Consider the following 19,331-nt stretch of genomic DNA (forward strand, 5'->3'; position numbering starts at 1 on the left):
TGCAGATTAAAAAAATCAGTGGCTTAAAATCTTATAGGTCGTTGCTGTAGCTGTCAACATTCCCCGCTTAGGTCTGGTTTCTCTGGCATCAGAAATAGAGGGATACTTTCGGTTTCTTCTGTTGTGTACTTAAAAAGGCAAAAAAGAGCTCTAGAATAGGATTGTTTGAGGTTGGTTTGAACTTGTCTCCTTGGTGTTTAAGCATGTGATTATGAATTCAAATTTTAAGTTTGTGTATGAAAAGATATTGATTAAGAGAAGTCAGTAAATGAATTTTAATATTTTTGAGAGATTAGTCTGTAATTTTCGACTAAAGAATGTTGAGTTCACGGGAAAAAAAATGAGGGTTGTATAGACTATGCTTTGCCTTCATGTCCGAAGACACAAGTTGCAAATACCAGTGGCAGCAACGCTTGGACTAAACATTTTGTGAGTAATTCCAATGCGTTGTTGTTTCCTGAACCTCCAACAATTGCTTCCAGCATCTCTATTGAATCCCAAATGCAATTTTACATTCCTGAAGGTGTTGGAAGCAATTGTTGACTGCGTAGGAAGTTTTATCCTGCATTTTGTTGCTACTGAAATAAGTAACTTTGGGTCCATTTGTTTAAAATTATAAAAAGTAACCTTAAATTAAGCATTTTTAAAAATATTTTTTAATAAGCAAATAGAATTTGTTTATTAAAATAAACAGAAAATTATTATGTTTTAAACAGAAGTTTAGATAAAAGATAGTAAGAAAATAGGAAGTTACTTATTTAGTAAAACAAATGTTTTTTTTTCAATAAATACGTTTAAACAAAGTTACCTATCATGTCCATTTTTCTTGAACAAACTTTTAAGCTGGTAAAATAAGATTTTATAACTAGCCGAAGCTGTGTTGCCAAGTCCCACCATTAAGCTTTCCTGAAGATACTAGCAACATATCATAAGCAGGAGAATTAATGACACGAATTTCAGATAAAAAAGAAAAGCCATTTTAGAAAGGAACCACCTATGCGTAAAAGTTGGTGTCTCCTGAAGGATTTAGCGTGACGCTTGTGCATACTTGATACTTAAAATGGAAACAAAATAATATATGACTTAAATTGCACTAACATAAATATTTATGAACTGCGTGACGTAAGAAAAATGTTTTATAAATGAACGGTCAATTTTGTTTTTAACTAATTATAACGTTAAATAAAAAATAAAAGGCACTTTCATAGAAGATAAAATATACAGGTTAAGATAAAAAAAAAAAAATTAAGTAGTTCTAATAAGACTTGTAATATTACATTTTGTAGATACATAAGGTGACATATCTAATTTTTAGTACCGTAACTAAAATCAACTCTTGCTTCCATCATCTCTTGCAAAATTATGTTCCAATATTTAGTCAAATAATTATTGTAAGATACATTATGGATTATGGATTGGCTCTTATAAAAAAAACCAAGTATCACTTTCGTTTTGGGTCTCATAAATATGACTGGAAGGAGTGTTAGTTTGAAATTGTGAGAAATGGCAAGTTCTTGTAAAAAAGACATTTCAATGCTAAAAGTAAAAAAAGATTCTTTCAGGTAAACGTTGATGAGAATGAAACACTTGAGTGGACCAAGGCCTATAGTCATCCTTTTGGTTGCGAGTTCTTTGGCAAGGCCTCGTGATAAAAGAAAAAAAAAACACTAAGGAGTTCTAATAAGACTTGTAATATGAACACCTTTTACATTTTGTACATATATAAGGTGTCATTTTCAAATTTTAGTACAGTGACTGAAATAAATTGTTGCTTCCATCATCTCATGCAAAATTTTGTTTCAATATTTTTTTTCTTATTTATATCTATACCCACAATTTAGTTTCATTTTTAAAAAAATATTATTTTAAAATTGTGAGAAATGGGTGAGTACTTGTAAAAGAGACATTTCAATGCTAAACTCAGAAAAGATTCTGCCAGGATGATAATTTATGATAAATGTTTACTTTTTGTTGCTATGGCATTGTTTATATTTATAGAAATTTGAGATTAATTGAATTCTTTAGCAGGAGACATGCTTTTCAAGGGTAATAATACTCTATCTTGAATTCTTGATATAACTACAGAGTAACTTTTTGCTATGTGTGATTTACTGTTTACCAATGTATATTACAGAAAGGTTAATAACACATTTTTTTTTACATATTTCTTTTAATATATATTTTATTGTTGATTAAAATTTATTGAAAACTATAAAATCAGAATAAAAAATTATTAAACCAATTAAACTAAAAAAAAATTATGATTTTCAATAAATTTTAGTCGATCATAAAAAAGTATATTCAAAAAAATATTAAAGAATGTGTTATTATTCTTGTCAAGATAGACTTCCATCGACACTTATAACTTAGGTTGTTCCAATACTTGAGCAAAAATGGACCACTACATAGATTGGAGTTCAATTCCAAACTGAAACAATTTCCAGCCTTTTATTCTATTTTGATTTCCATCCATCAAATTGACAAAATAGTAATGCTACTCTTCACTTCCATCCACACTTCGACTCTCATTAACATTCACCAAACCACCCTGTATTTCAAGTGGTGTAGCTGTTGGTTGCGTCTTGGGAAAGCACAGATTATAGTGGGTCGATAATATTTGACGAATCGAGCTTTAAGGTAGGGTGTGGTTTTGGGAATAAGAAATTTAAGCACATTTGAGACAGATGGGTTGATTATATTTGACTTAACGCCGAAACCAAAAATAGAAAACAATTGTTGCATGTCTCCCTAGATTTTCAACGACCCAATCACTGAATAAATGGTTTATATTGTTCAATGAACTCATAATATACATGGTTTTTGCTGAACAGCCATAATTATTTATTCCCATATAAAAAGGTTTCAAAGACACGTATGAAAAAGGGTCCTCAAATAATCCATCCAAGTATATATCTCCTCCAGAGTTTTCCCCATCAAATATTGTGTTCCATATTTTTTTTATCAATCTTTTTGTTGTAAAATGACAAATATAATATACAAAAAATTGTCTTCAAGTCCAATTTACATGTATTCACAGCTCCTTTCCATCAATTATTATATTCAATACAATACATATGATTGACAAATAATCATTTTACTTAAATATCTAACTAAAAATATTTGTTTAAAAATGACAATTTTTTAAATAAATTTCATTAACTCAAACAATTAATCTCAGACTTTTGACCAGAAGATACTCTAATTAAAAAATATATACTTTGAAAAAATTAATCTATTTTGATGGCTGAAAATGTGAGATGATGATAAATTGATATCCAAAATGTAGAAAATTTAAATTTAATTTTTGAATGTGTAAAAATTGTAACAAATGAGTTCTATGGTTTAATTTGAGAGATCATTTTATGATTAAGTTATAATTTTTAAGGATGAATTTGATAATAAAATGTATTTTTTGAAAATAATTTGATATTAAGTTACAAAATTTAAGGACTAGTTTATCATTAAATTATACACAGATCTCTATGTTGCATTTTTTTTTACATTCGGATTAATAAATCCAAATTTTGTATCTGTGATGAATCAAATTGCTTCACAATTTGAAGGACAAAAGTAAATATTTTTCCAAAAACTATATATTGGGTTCCATGATTTTCCAGAATTGTTTTGAAATCTCCACAACAAAAAGAATTGTTTTGAAATGAGAGTTTTAGACGAACACGAAAGCCCATTTAGTCCAATTTCTTCAACAGTGGGCCCAAAGAAAGCGTGTATGGCGCAGATCAACCGACCAAACGTGTTTTCAATCCCACTACGTCTTTAGTTAAGCGATTAAAAAATCCTACCCAACAAGTGTTAAGCAACGCCAGCAGCTAGAAGAAACCAATATTCTTTCTCATCACGTTCCACGTGGCAGCTCCTCGCCCGCGCTGGCGTAGCGCTGCGTCATGATCCGCGACGCAGCGTATCCGGAAAAAGCTCTCGTAAGCGGTTACACGCTCTGCATCACGCGCTCGAGAGGTTGGCGCCTCGGTGTCCGCCACGTGGCGAATCCGTTACTCCCGCTTTTTCTTTCAAACCAAACAAGTACCAATCACCATATGCATGCTTGTATGATTCATTTCATGAATCAAACCATTTATTTTATAACTATAACGTGGCTTTTCTGTGATTATGATTAATCATTATTATGTCTACGCTTTAACTAATTGCGTGTTCGCTGGCAAGGCAATTGAGAAAGAAAATGAATGAGAAAGAGAAAAAAAAAAAAGAAAAAAGAGTAGGAATCAACAAAAATGCACTGTGACTGAAAAACAAAACCAAACAAACCTCAAAAGTTAGGGTTTCCTTTTTTGTTCGTTGCCGTGGAATCGATACTTTTGCCTTATATTATTAAACGTACGTCATTGTGAAGTAGAAGCAAGGCTCGCGGCATTGCTCTGCGAGTTTTGACTTTTAAGCGTGGTTTGCTTTTCAATTCAGCATTTTGTCGCTTCTTCTATTAATTCTACCAAGCTTCGCTGATTGATCCATCTTCGTCGACGAATTGTGCATTCCTGTGCTGTGCTGGTACATTATGCTTCCTTGTTCTTTTGACTTTTAATTCGGATTCGGATTCAGATTGTTAGTTTCTTCTAGAATCGTTTCGGTTTTGTCTCTTTTATCGATTCATTCAGAGTTAACAGTTTCCGTTTTGTTTATTTGTTGTTATGGAGTTTTGTTTGATTCGAACTTTTTTGTGTGCTTATTATTGTGTTTGGTTTAAAAGCTGTTAGTTTGAATCTGTTTTGGCGATGTGTATGAAATTGTGAATCTGTTCTTGTTGTTTAGACAGATAACTCTAGAATCTTAAGTTTGTTTGATTCAACTAATTAGCGGAACTGATATTTACTGAACTGGTTTTGCTCTTTTTTTTTTCCGGCTTCTGAATCCTGTGTTTTAGTTTTGTACATTATTCAAGTTTATCTCCTCCAGCATGGGAACTGAGCAGGGTTTTGCGAATTTGATTTTGGATTTATTAATTAGTAAAATTGAGCATTTAGGAGTGTGTTTGGGATAAAATATTTTGTGAATTGATCTAATTTAGTTTTAGTTGTTAGATTTGACTTCTTCTCCCCTTATTTGTTAGGTCATCTACTTATTGTAGTAAGGCTAATTAAGTAAAATGGCCGATATAAGACCAATTCAATTTGTCTTTAACTCTTATTGTGTTCCGAAGAACATTAGAATTTTTTTATGTGTAAATCAATCGGATGTCTTTTTTTAAAAAAATAAGTTGAGATGTGATTTTTAAATCAATTCAAATAGTGAGTTACAACTAATAGTGATTCTAAATGGAACTTTTAAATGGGCTTTTTTGTGGTATCTGTTGGGAAGTTGGAAAAGGGGATTGAGAAGTTTGTGAAACTTGATGCCAAGCGACTCTGCATACTTGTGCATAGTGCTCTCATCGAATCCTCCATAACTTGCAGCTGGATTGGGTTATTGAGTAAGAATGTTGTTGCCAATGTAATGTCATCACCAATGCATATTATTCTTATTTTGAATTCTTCTCTCTCAAGTGCAAGCTGCATGGTGGACTGTTAGGATGTTGAAACATTATACTTTGTGATATAAATTTTATGCATGTGTATAATGTATCTTCCTGAGTCATGACTGTAGAATGTCAAAGTAAATTATTCTAGTTTCTGGTTCTTTTAACTTTACTTCTTTAACTCTCAGCAAGTGGGTCTGTTATTGTTAAAGCTTTCGAGTGAATTATCCTTTTTTCACTTCAATCCTTTGCGTCTCTGTACTGTTGCCTATTGTGGCATAGTTAAAAATCTCATAGTTACAGACAGAAATCCTGTTGCACTTTAATAAATTAAATGAAAAGATTTTTCAATGTTGCATTACTGTACTTGTCCAAAGAAATACATTTCTGACGGAGACATTGTTTGGAATATATACACTTTCAGGTGATGGGTATGGTTTGGATTTCAAATGTCTTTCTTCTCGGGTAATGAGATGCATCAAGTTTTGAAGTACAGTGAGCAGGGATGGACATTGCTGCTCTTTTAACTTCTGCTGGAATTAATATTGCTGTGTGTGTGGTGCTCTTTTCATTTTATTCTGTATTAAGAAAACAACCCAGCAATGTTAATGTGTACTTTGGAAGGAGACTAGCCTCTCAGCATTCAAGACGCATTGATCTCTGCTTGGAAAGATTTGTTCCCTCCCCTAGCTGGATATTGAAAGCATGGGAAACATCTGAGGATGAGATACTGGCCATTGGTGGCTTGGATGCTGTGGTTTTCGTGAGGATACTTGTGTTCAGGTTGTTCAATCCTTCCAAGATTTGAATAGTTTTATCTGTGTGCCTTGTGCTATAATAATAACAGTGTGCTAGAGTGAATTGTTTTCTTATCTGTTAATTTTTTTAATCTGAAATCTTCAGATGCCCATCAACTATCAAGATTTCTGATACCTAGTTAAGTAGAAGTGAAATGTTATTAAGCTCATTCTAATGGATATTTTCAGTCTACTCTCTATAGTCTAGATTCAATTGATGTCTCTACGAATACATGTAAGAAGTATATATTTGATGACATCTCACCTGCATTGTTCACCATTAAAACCTCTCTGGTCAGTTTTAATTAACATGCAAATTGTGTTGTTCAATGTTATCATTTTGTAAATGATTTTACCTTGCTTCAGAAACAAATTCTCATGAAAGTCACTCTTTTGAGCCCTTTGGGTTAAAAGGCATCTAAACATTGAAACTAGCTTGGAAATAGAATATTCATCTAAAAGTGATACTTGATTGCATATTATGCTGTCAGATGGAATGGAACAAATACTTAAATTATAATTTAAATAAATTTTATGGTGTGATATCATATAATATGACAAATGTTCATCTATTAATCTATCACCTTTACTGATGGTTTTGTGCCTGCATAAGAAGGCATTTGCTTAAAAATTTATGTCAATAACAAGAATTGAGATTTGTGCTCAGAGATAGAAGCAAGATTGCTGTTTGTTGAATAAACTGAGAGTGAGAGAAGGAAGAGAAAACTTGTTAAGCATAAAGGCTAATTTTATTGATTATCAAAAGTTAATTACAAAAGGTTATAAAAGAGGTATATATAGACCTCATTTCTGTTATTGTAACAGAATTGTAACTAACTAACAAAACCTAACCAACTCTAACTGATTCTAACCAACTTTAACTGATTCTAACCAACTCTAAGATAGATGCTGTTAGCAAAAGCCAACAGCCCTTACAATTAGTTTACAGAATTGTTTTCACAGTTGACTAACAGCATACTCTAATACCCCCCTTCAAACTTAAGGGGAAGAGTTTTCAGGAGAAACATTCTTCACATTGAGTTTTCCTCGAAGAACTTCAAATCATGATGCAGAAAGAGGCTTGGTGAGAATATCAGCCCACTGATCTAGAGCTGGAACGTGGACAATAGTAAGCTGCTTGGCCAAAATCTTCTCTCACAAAAAAGACATCAATTTCCATGTGTTTGGTACGGCTGTGAAAAATTGAATTGTGTGCAATAGAAACTGCACTCTGATTATCACAAAAAATAACAGGAGTAGTGAATGAAACTTGCAATTCTGTTAGCAGAGTATGAATCCAAGTTAATTCAGTGGAAGTCTAAGCTATACTGCGATACTCAGCTTCTGTACTAGACCTGACAGTAACTTTCTGCTTTCGAGACCACCAAGAGATTAAGTTTGGACCAAGAAAAATAGCAGTCCCTGAGGTAGAGCGCCTGTCGTCCACATCTGATGCCTAGTCAGCATCACAAAAAGCTCAAATAACTAAGGGCTTTGTAACAGATGTAGGTTGAAGAAGCAAACCATGAAACAAAGTGCCCTTCAGATACCTTAATATCCTTTTTACCACTGTCTAGTGAGAATCCAAAGGAGTTGCCATAAATTGGCAAACTTTGTTGACAGCAAAACTGATCTCAGGTCTAGTAAGGGTAGCATACTGTAATGCACCAACTACAAACCTGTATAAGGTTGGATCATGAAAAGCATCAGCACCATGTCGAAACAACTTGTAGTTGGATACCATTGGAGAAGAGATAGAGTGAGCTTCAGCTATGTTAGTCTTGTGAAGTAAATCTCTAATGTATTTGGTCTGAGTCATAAGGATAGAACTGTTGGGTAGATTCTTGATTTTCAAACCCAGGAAATAATCTAGATGACCAAGCTGCTTGAATGAAAAAGCAGTGTTTAACTTGTATGTAATTTGCTGTATTAGTGAAGGTGAACTACCTGTTAGAATGATATCATCCACATAGACAAGGAGATAAACAACATTCATTTGTTGGCGAAAAATGAATAAAGATGAATCACTATTGCTTCCAATAAAACCAAACTACAGTAAAGTAGATTTTAGCCTGATAAACCACTGCCTTGGAGCCTGTTTTAAGCCATAAATGGCTTTGTTGAGTTTGCATACCAATGACTTATTTGTAACTTCAAAACCAGGAGGCTGAGTCATGAAAACAGTTTCTTCAAGTGACCTATTCAGAAAAGCATTATTGACATCAAGTTGAAATAATTTCCACCCATGAGACAAAGCCAAAGTAAGGATGATCCGAATAGTAACAGGTTTGATCACAGGAGAAAAGGTTTCATGAAAATCAAAACCATGCACTTGATGAAATCCTTTGGCTACCAATCGAGCTTTGAACCTGTTAATGGAACCATCAGCATTTTCCTTTACCCTGAAAACCCATTTACAACCAATAGCTTGCCTATTAGGAGGTAATGATACCAAGTCTCAAGTTTTGTTCTTTAGCAGGGCATTATACTCTTGTCGCATAGCAGTGAGCCAATCTTCATTTGCCAAAGCCTGTTTTACAGTTTTAGGCTCAGAATGAGTAAGAAACAGAGAAGGATGTAACCTAGGGTTGTGAATACCAGACTTAGACCTTGTTTGCATAGGATGAGTATTGACTGGTACAGAAATAGATTCTGAAGAGGATGAAGCAAGGGTGGTAGAGTTTGAATTGACAGGCTGAACAGAGACAGACACAGTGGAAGTAGAATTTTGAGGTACAGACTCAGTGTTGCCAGAAGACTGAGTTGATAAAGGAGAAAACCCAAGAGGAACAAGGGGAACAGAAGCTGTATCAGACACTTGAGATGTTTGAGAAACGGAAGAGATAAAGAGTGGAGAAAGATTTGGATTGAGACTAAAGTAGGAATCAAGGTTACTGACTGAACTAGTAGAAGTGGGAAACAGATCAGAATAGGGGAACCTTAACTCATTGAACAAAACATCTTTAGAAATGTACACTTTACCATAAGAAGATAAACATTTGTAACCCTTGTGGGAAGAGGAATACCCTAGGAATAAACATTCTTGAGAATGGAAATTCAGTTTATGTGTATGATATGGTCTCAATAAAGGAAAACATGCACACCCAAAAGTTTTAGAAAATAATAATCAGGTTCCTTTTTAAACAAGCTAACAAAGGGAGTGACAAATTTTAGAGAAGTAGTGGAAAACCTGTTAATGAGATAAATAGATGTAGTAAAAGCATAATCCCAAAATTGCAAAGGTAAAGATGCATGATGCAGCAATGTGAGACCCAGATCAATTATATGTCTATGCTTTCTCTCAACCACACCATTTTGATGATGAGTATGAGGACAGATAAGTCTGTGAGAAATGCCAAAAGAGGCTAAAAGTGTGGAAAAGGGTCTGTATTCACCTCCCCAATTAGACTGGACACTTTTGATTTTGAGGTTAAGCTGTAGTTCAACCATGGACTTGAAAGTTTGAAAAACAGACATGGTTTCAGCTTTGGACTTTATAGGATATATCCAAGTATACCTAGAGAAAGCATCAATGAAAGAGACATAATATTTATAATCAGAATGTGAGGTAATATGAAAAGGTCCCCACAAATCTATAAAAATGAGCTCTAAAGGAGAATAGACAAAAGTAGAAGTATGAGAAGGTAATCTATGAGATTTACCCATACAACAAGAAGCACAAAACTCTGTGGAATTTTTATTTGATGAAGAAGTATTACAATGATTGAGAACAAGTTTCATTACATGATCATTAGGATGCCCTAACCTAGCATGCCAGAGATTAGCAATACTGAGAGAAGAAGAAACAAAATCAGACATTATAGTAGAACTATTATTATTAACAGTGAGAGTTGAACTTGGAGAGGCAGCACTTGAAACAACAAACATCAACAGTGAAGGACTCTTTTGAAGCTTAAGATTATGAAAGGAGTAAAGTCCATCAGCACCAACAACTCCTTTAAGAAAGATCTTATTGGTCTCCTGAGATTTTACAAGACATACATGAGGGTGAAGTTCAAAGAAAACAGAGTTATCTTTGGCAAATTGACTAACACTTAACAAATTTTTCGAAATTGAAGGAACATGTAGTAACTTGTGAAGTTTAAAGGTTATGCCAACATCATTAGGAGATATAAATGATGCAGAACCAGTGTTAGAAATACTCAAACCTTCACCATTGCTTATGAATATTTGATCTGGTCCATCAAAGTGAGTGAATTGTTTAATATTCTGTGAGTTTCAAGTTACATGAAAGCTGGCTCCAGAATCTGGAATCCAGGTGGTACCAGGTTGCCCATTCCCTTGAGAGGTTGAACTAGTGAGCATGGCACTGGGTTGACTATGACTTGGACCAGAATTCTTAGAATTCGGATTAACCCAGGTGTTTGAGGTTCTGACTGAACCAGTAGAGTATGGGATAGGCTGTAATGTAGTGGATCAATGAAAGTTAAAGATTCATGAGGATGGAAGGTCACATCAGACCGAAAATGAAAAACATTAGCTGTGTGCCCAAATTTGAGACATATTTGACATTGAAAATTTGCAAATCGTTCACCACCACGACCTCGGTTGGAGCCACCACCACCACGGCCCGCACCACGGTCCGAAAAGGCACCACGACTACCACCAGGACCATATGCACCGCGAGAACCACCAGAATCACCAATTTTTTTATAGGTGTTTGGATACAAATAGCCTTGCATGTAATTCATCGAAGCAGAGTTCATCACCTGTGCTTCTTGTCGTAGTGCATGAGTCGAGTTTCATGTCCGTAGAGCAACACTTCAATCTCTGCGATGGACGGAGTTCACTTTTTGCTTTCGATAATAGAAACCACCGACGCGTAATCCGATGGCAGTCCTTCAAGCAGTGCGTCAACATATTCCTCATGACGAACAGGGACACCAACACCAACAAGTTCATCCACAAACCCTTTGATTTTTCGCAAGTACTCCTCAATTGTTTTGCTGTCAAGAGTAATTGCTCTCATGGCAGTGCGCAGTTGTCGTGCTCGAGTTTTCATGTGAAGGCTAAAATGCTCATGAATTTTATTCCAAACTTGATAGGAATGATATGAACCAAGAACATGCGACAACACTGATTTAGAAAGAGTTGACTGCAGCCATACCAGGAGTGTTTGATCTTGGACTTCCCAGGCTTCATAATCAGGGTTGATATGATCAGCAACACGATCATCTTCTGTGAGATAATGAGGAGGAATAATCGGATTAACCATGAAACGTTGCAATCTATGTGACTTGATAACTGGTTCAACGTGCTGATGCCAGTGAAGATAGTTGGAATCATCAAGTTTTTCAGCCACAGAGTTGGGAAATGATTGAGGAACTGAACTGGAAGGAGCGGAACCCATGAACACAGAACACTGGACCTTGTAAAGGAACTAGGAATTCGAAAAAATGGCTCTAGATACCATGTTGAATAAACTGAGAGTGAGAGAAGGAAGAGAAAACTTGTTGAGCATAAAGGCTAATTTTATTGATTATCAAAACTTAATTACAGAAGGTTATAAAAGAGATATATATAGACCTCTGTTCTGTTATTGTAACAGAATTGTAACTAACTAACAGAACCTAACTGATTTTAACTGATTCTAACCAACTCTAAGATAGGTGTTGTTAGCATAAGCTAACAGCCATTACAATTAGTTTACAGAACTGTTTTCACAGTTGACTAACAGCATACTCTAATACTATTGACTAAATATAATTGATATAGGTAACCCAGTATCCATGAAGTACCAAAACAAATTAATGAAGCTAAGTGTGAGCGGGCATTTTGTCCTTTATAAAATTATGTAGTTTTCTATTGAGTATGATAAATTACCATATGCAGCTTTTGTTATGCCTTGGTTTTTATGTGTTTGGTTTCAGCTCCATTTTTTTATTCAAATCAAAATTAGTTCATCATACAGTATATCAAATAAAAATTATGCCTAAAGGAAATTTGATTGTCCATCTTGTGGCGTTACTAACTGTAATGTTGCCATTGTCTACTTCAGTATTCAAGTGTTTTCCATTGCTGCTGCCATATGCACTGTTATGGTGCTTCCTGTAAATTACAATGGTATGGGCGGAATGCGTAAGAATATACCTTTCGAGTCGCTGGAAGTATTTACCATTGAGAATGTCAAAGAAGGATCAAAGTGGTATGAGTTATATCTTATTTTTCAATGGAAGTGTAAATTATGTTAATTAGAAATAGCCAAAAAAGTGTACAAGTTGAGAAATACAATAGACTTTTCCTAGGTTACTTGAATTTTCATAATCAGGAATGAACAATGCTCTCAAAGAAAAATGTGGATCTGCTTTCTCATTAGACTTTTCCTCCCATGGCTGAGTAAACTACCCAACTTTTCTATATTGGGGAATGGGAAGTTTATTTGTGCTGTCTTTTTTCCTCCAAAACAAAAAAAATGAACTGTTTGAAATTTGAATTTCTATTGACCCGAGTCATTCACCTTTATGTATTAGCTTTTTTTTTTTTTTTAATTTTAAGATGTTAATAAAGTAGTAATTAATGGCTTTATTCAGTGGTACACCTCCATACTAGTTACTTATATGTTGTTTTTATTCTTTTGCATGTCATCAGGCTTTGGGTTCATTGTCTTGCACTATACATCATAACATTATCAGCTTGTGCTCTTCTTTACTTTGTAAGGATCTGAATTTATCTACAAGATAAACTTCTCTACCTCTTTTTAGTTTTACTATGCTAATTCTTAAATATTGATTTATTGGTGTTTATATTTAGGAATATAAGAGTATTACTAATTTGAGGCTACTACATATTATTGGATCACCTCCAAATCCAAGTCATTTTACAATTCTTGTCCGATCAATTCCCTGGTCTTCAGAAGAATCATACTGTGAAACCGTGAAAAAATTCTTCTCATATTACCATGCATCAACATATTTGTCACACCAAATGATTTATAAGTCTGGTAAAGTTCAAAAACTGAAGGTGGGCTTCTTAACTCCTTTAAATTTTTTGTTGTCAGTTAAGCATCAAACTGTTTGCCAATTTTATACTTATGTAAAGTTTATTGCTTAGATTACCATCACTTATTGAAGTCATAACTGTCAATGTGTGTTTTTTCAGTAGTCTAAGATGATTACTTGGTTCAAGGTACATATAACCGATATACATGTTTATTATGGAAATGATTATTTACATTTCTTTCATTTTCTGGCTCTATCTTTATTGGGTAGATTTGGTAATGTATCTGTATCTTTTCTCCGTAGTGAACTTTAAAATTTTTAGAATTCTCTTTAGCAGAAATGGAAGTTCCTTTCTCATTTTGACATGCCTGGTTTTACATTTAGTTTTATTGTACCAATATATGACTAGTTATACTCTATGATAATGAATGTTGGGCTTTAAAGGGACAAGAGAAGAAAAAGTGGGTGTGGCAAAAAAAAGAGCATGTTAAGATGCGTGGACACACAAGAAAAGACGAGATATGTTATGTGGTATACTAGGAGATATTGTTGTGACATTCAACTATTCAAGTCTGTAGTTATTATTTTATTCAATGATATAAACTTTTACAACTCTTGTTGCCAGAACAGCTACTTATACTTTATTTTAATCTTCTCCCCCCAGGATGATGCTGAACATATATGTAAGGTAATTAGAGATGCTTCATTGGAAAAGACTTGTAAGCCTAGTTTTACGAAATGTTGCTGTTATGGAGCACCAACATTTTCTTTTAAGAAGATTTCTACTGAAACGGGTAGTACACATGGGAGAACATGCAACAATGACTTGCATTTAGATACAGGAAAAAAGGTAATTTTTCTGGCTGGACTGGTTTATATAGTCATGACACAATGTAAACTTCCTTTTTCCTGATTTGACATTGAAACACCTTGTTTGTAAATTTAAATATATTCTCTCTGGTACATTCTTTGACATGTAGCCAATGTAAACCAGGGAAATTTTAATTGAAACTAATTCCCTATAGAAGTTTTTCAAAGCCTCAAAATCAAAAGTATTATATGTTACCTTTCAATTAGAATGTTGATAAGCAAGTTCCTAGTGTGACATAGACGAACAAATAATCATTGATGTAGCTGAATTCTATTAGGTCCATTAGAGATATAAAAATCATTCTTGAAGCTACACCTAATGGTTTAAGCTTTGTAAATGAATTGGTACTTGCCATGGTATTGGAGCCTTTTTGTCAAGTGGGCTAGAGTAAGGTCCTTGCAGAACCCATTATTTGTAACTAATATCCAATATGAGCACATGCAAAAGAAAGTAAATAAACATGATTGCATGGTAATCTGAGTCTGCATTGTCCATGTTTCTTATCTAAATGATTCCTGTGTGAGTGGGTGTGTTAGAGATAAAAGAACCATTCTTGTTGCTACTTAATAGCTGGAAAAATTAGCATTCCAAGAAGAACAATTATACTAGGTTGATTGATGTGGTGCATGCCTACATGGTGAAAAATATATGAAATCTTTGTTTTTTGTGTTTGAAAGTTCAGTATATATTTTGGATTGATTTGTGACTTTTTCAATCTTATTATTTTGGTTCTGAATTTATCTCAAATTTTATTTGTGATGTTTCCTACTTGTGTTATTGTGTATCAGCCACACAGGAAGCAGTCATAGTTGGAATAATTTTATGTTGTGTCATTATAGTGTTCTGTTCTGTTCTTCTGTGTGCTTATAGTATTATTATCATGATTTGTTATGCCAGGTAATGAAATCTATGCCATTACAATTTTTATTTTTATTTAGTTGCTGTAGAAATATTTCAGGTTGTGTGATGTCAACAAATTTTGTGTCCACTAATTTGTGCTTCATGTTTGGATTTCTGATACAGGAATGTCCCGCTGCTTTTGTGTTCTTTAAAAGTCGGTATGCTGCTCTTACGGCTGCACAGGTACTGCAGACATCAAACCCTATGTTATGGGTGACAGACGTAGCTCCTGAACCACATGATGTATATTGGTCCAATATTTGCATACCATATAGGCAACTTTGGATCCGTAAGATAGCTACCCTTGTGGCCTCGGTTGCCTTCATGCTTGTGTTCCTTATCCCTGTTACATTTGTACAAGGCTTGACTCAACTAGACAAACTTCAGAAAATGTTCCCTTTTCTGACAGGGATACTTAAAGAGTAAGATGTTGCTGCATCTATTAAGGGACTAATGTCATGGACTTCTATATGAATCAGGATTTTGAAAGAAAGAATTATGCATGATAATTTGTATGCAAAGCTTCATTTTAATATGTGACTTAGTGCATTAATTTACTTGATGAATGTACAACTTCATTTTAATAAGCAATAAAGATTTTAGTGAAAATTACAAAAAGAAATTGATTGTAGTTTAGGAACAAGTAGCCTCTCAACTAGTGAACTATGTTGAGAGAGTAGTTCATGTGTAACCACTTGAGTGGCCAATTATTCATAAACTAAGTATTTGAAAAGAAAAAATTATTTGGAACTCTCCCAAGCTCTTAAATCTGATATTTTATCAAGCTTTTGGTTATTATTATGTCTGCTTCTTGTTTGAAGTGATATTGTCAGTATTCACATACAAGTTGCTCATTGGTTGTCCTTTTATTCTACCTTTTTTTAGTTTATAATTTCTCACAGAAGCAATACAAAAATTTTGTATTTACATGTCATGCTTTCTTGTTAAATTTGAAATGATAATAAGCTAATATATGAGAACTCAGTCATGGGATATGAATTGTTAGGTAGGTACTTATTAACTTTAAAATGCTATAAAGTTCACTGTAAATTGACTCTTTTTTGCAGGAAATTTGTGAATCAGGTGGTGACTGGTTACCTGCCAAGTGTGATATTGGTTTTATTTTTGTGCGCAGTTCCACCTGTGATGATTCTATTGTCTTCTGTGGAGGGTTCTATTTCCCGTAGTGAAAGGAAGAAGAGTGCATGTTTTAAAGTCTTGTACTTCACAATCTGGAACGTGTTTTTTGTTAATGTATTTACTGGTTCTGTAATCAGCCAGCTCTTAGTCTTTTCTAGTGTAACAGATCTGCCTGCCCAGCTTGCCAAGGCAGTGCCACTGCAGGTGATGCATCTTAATTCCTACAAGAATAGCGTGAATTTTGAATTCTTACCCTATATTTAGATTTATTCTTTGGATATGACATGTTATGGAGTATTGTTGTGTTGTATTGTTGAAATGATTTTTTATGCACTTGGATGTATGCAGGCTACTTTCTTCACAACTTACATTTTATCATCTGGTTGGGCAAGTTTGGCAGTTGAAGTTATGCAAATTTTCCCTCTACTATGCAATCTTTTCCAGAGATTCATACTCAGGCTTAAGGAAGATGCACTTGATGGCAGCCTATCTTTTCCGTACCATACAGAAGTTCCAAGAATCTTACTGTTTGGATTCCTTGGGTTCACTTGTGCTATTCTGGCACCCTTAATGTTGCCCTTCTTGTTGATCTACTTTTTCATTGCTTACCTTGTTTATCGAAACCAGGTTAGTAAATCTATCAGGTATTTGTCTTGTATTTTTCCTCATTATGGAGTTTATTGCATTTAATTACTTCATTTATGCATAAAAATTAACCTAATTTGTGTATCGAGATGCTTTTGTTTCTTTTGTTATATTTTATTTTAGGTGTTAATATCTAATAGACTTAGCCATACAAATTAGTGATTGTTTCCTAACAATTTTTTATGATTTGAGTGATTAGTTATTGGGGAAGAAGGTGAGTCTACTGATTGCAAATTCGTCCAATATTAGAGGAAGCCAAATTAAGAGCCCCAATATTGGACGAATTTCAAAATTATAAGTTAACTTGCCCAACCCTCTTAAATTTTGAAATAAACAAAGTATTTTCAAAATAATCCCTCCCATCCTCTTGATTTCTTTCAGTTAAACACTATGTTAGTGATTCCTTGATTTATTTTTAACCTTCATAAAGAGCTTCCATTTAACAGATATTTTTTCTCTTCAGATTATCAATGTATACATTACAAAATACGATAGTGGGGGACAGTACTGGCCCATTGTTCACAACACAACGGTCTTTTCATTGCTATTTTCTCAACTTATAGCGCTAGGGGTGTTTGGACTCAAACGCTCATCAGTTACATCTGGATTCACCATTCCTCTGCTGATTGGTACACTTCTATTTCACCAGTATTGTAGGCAACGGTTTCTCCCAGTATTTAGGAACAATTCAGCACAGGTAAAACTCCCTTTCTCGCTGCCCCTATCCTGACCCCTTGTCTGTCATTCAACCCCTTAAAACTAATTAAGCTTGCTTTAGATTCTTATTGACTTGGATCGGAGAGATGAGCACTGCGGAAGGGTGGAAGAAATTTATGAACATTTGTGTTCAGCCTACAACCAGTCCAGTTTAATGCCACATTCCACAAGCCAAGCCAAATGTGTCAGTCTTCATGAGGACAAGGATAGCAGTCCATCTTCATCAGAAGATATGGAGAAAGGTTTGCTTTGCTTTCATACAATCCTTGTGATTTCACTTTTCTGATAATGTTTAATAACTCAGTAATGCTTGCTTTTCACTCAGGCAATGAAAAGGAAATTAATCAAAAAGATAGACCACGGCCTGTCCAACGCTCATTGAGTTTGAGTTCAGATAAATCGGTACTTGGTGTAAAGCAATGAGTACTCAGAATTGTACATTGTATAAGAATAAGAATATCATGGTGTGCCGATGCATGAACAGTTAATCAATTATAGATGAAGATGAAAGTCTCTTGATATATTGTTCATAAATTTTTTTAGTTGTAATTATTTTTTAAAATGATTTTCAATTAGTTGTAATTGTCCTTTTGGCTGTGATGTGGTTGGATCTATCCATCATATTCTGTCTGTATGCCCGAAAATTTTATGCATTTGGTGGCAGTGGTATTCTCTCTTTGGTATCTGTACAGTTTTTCCATCCTCCGTGGAAACTCACTTCTGGCAACATTGCCTTGCGTATTGAGTCAAATAATATTAGAAATCTGGAAGATTATCTGGTGTGTCATAGTTTGGAGTATATAATGTCATAGGAATGATTGGGTATTTAATTGCTTTAGCTTTGATGGAGATAAATTGCTAGAGGAAACCAAGTTTCTGGCGTGGTCCTGGCTCAACTCTGAAGGTTAGGAACAGAGGGCTTTTCTCACTCTTTCTCTCAGTGGCAATCAAATACTGTTGCATGTACTGTGGATGTTCATCTTCAACTACTGATATCTCGTGTTTAATATTGGCTGCGACAGAGGTGTGGAGTTTTCAGCTTTATGGTAGAAGGGGATTTGTTGCAAGTTAAGGATATAATCTGGAGAGATTTTCTTAAGCTTTTGTGGAGGGATGTGGGGTTATCAAACTTGATTTGTGTACTCAGTTGTAGTCTTATTTGGCTTTGGTCTGGCCGCAGGATACGTGCATGTCGGGGATAGGGGGTATAGCAGTCAATCCATTTTGTAGTGTAGGATTGGAACTCTTTGCTTTTCTGTAGTTTATGTGTACATGTGTATGCCTTTTGTGTCTTGAATCTTCTTATATGCAACTTGTGTGCATATCTTAAGATTCAAGATCTTATGTCGGTTGTTTTGTTGGGATAGGGCATCTCAGACAGGGTACTGTGATAGCTAATTGTTATTACTTAATGGCCTTCTTGTGTTCTAATATTATAAGTATACATATTTCTTTGCCGATAAAAAGAAAGGTGTTAACTTTTGTTTAATGCATTTACTCTCATCTTATATTATCCACTATTATCATCTTTTACTCATTCAATGAAATATTCCCACCTTTGTTAAAGAGTTTTTTGATAAAAAAAAGTGTGAACTTCATTTTTAGGTGGATTGGGGTGAAGGAAAGAGAGATAGATAGAAAAGAAAAAATATAAATGTGGTAGCTAATGTGATGGGAAAACAAAAAGTGAGAAGAAAAAACCAAAATGCAAATATAATTACTTTAGATATCATTAGCATATTACTTCGAGCAAAAGGAAGAGAGAGTATGAAGTGAGAATGCGATATTAAAGGAAATTGATCATTAACTAA

General features: G+C 34.2%; 1 protein-coding gene across 2 annotated transcripts; it reads left to right on the top strand.

Moving 5' to 3' along the window:
* Window positions 1-4,079: 4,079 nt before the first annotated feature.
* LOC114385077 (CSC1-like protein RXW8) lies at window positions 4,080-18,980 on the top strand. Of its 2 annotated transcripts, none has more exons than XR_003660836.1 (12): window positions 4,080-4,527; window positions 5,916-6,274; window positions 12,308-12,454; window positions 12,898-12,961; window positions 13,060-13,269; window positions 13,912-14,097; window positions 15,142-15,440; window positions 16,086-16,362; window positions 16,507-16,802; window positions 17,267-17,500; window positions 17,582-17,762; window positions 17,846-18,980. XR_003660836.1 is itself a non-coding variant. In XM_028345043.1 (12 exons), the coding sequence occupies exons 2-12, from the start codon at window positions 5,997-5,999 to the stop codon at window positions 17,941-17,943; spliced, it is 2,253 nt and encodes a 750-aa protein (XP_028200844.1). In that variant the 5' UTR covers window positions 4,084-4,527; window positions 5,916-5,996; the 3' UTR covers window positions 17,944-18,980. The 2 variants fall into 2 exon arrangements, 1 of the variants encoding a protein (XP_028200844.1); XM_028345043.1 differs by having other exon boundaries at window positions 4,084-4,527; window positions 16,507-16,785.
* Window positions 18,981-19,331: the final 351 nt, after the last annotated feature.

Source organism: Glycine soja, chromosome 14, assembly GCF_004193775.1.
Source record: "Glycine soja cultivar W05 chromosome 14, ASM419377v2, whole genome shotgun sequence".
Lineage (NCBI taxonomy): Eukaryota > Viridiplantae > Streptophyta > Magnoliopsida > Fabales > Fabaceae > Glycine > Glycine soja.

Coding starts and splice junctions, on each gene's coding strand:
- LOC114385077 (XM_028345043.1), top strand. CDS start 5,997: ATGGACATTGCTGCTCTTTTAACTTCTGCTGGAATTAATATTGCTGTG. Junction 15,441..16,085: donor CTGACAGGGATACTTAAAGA/GTAAGATGTTGC, acceptor TCTTTTTTGCAG/GAAATTTGTGAATCAGGTGG. Junction 17,501..17,581: donor TTAGGAACAATTCAGCACAG/GTAAAACTCCCT, acceptor AGCTTGCTTTAG/ATTCTTATTGACTTGGATCG.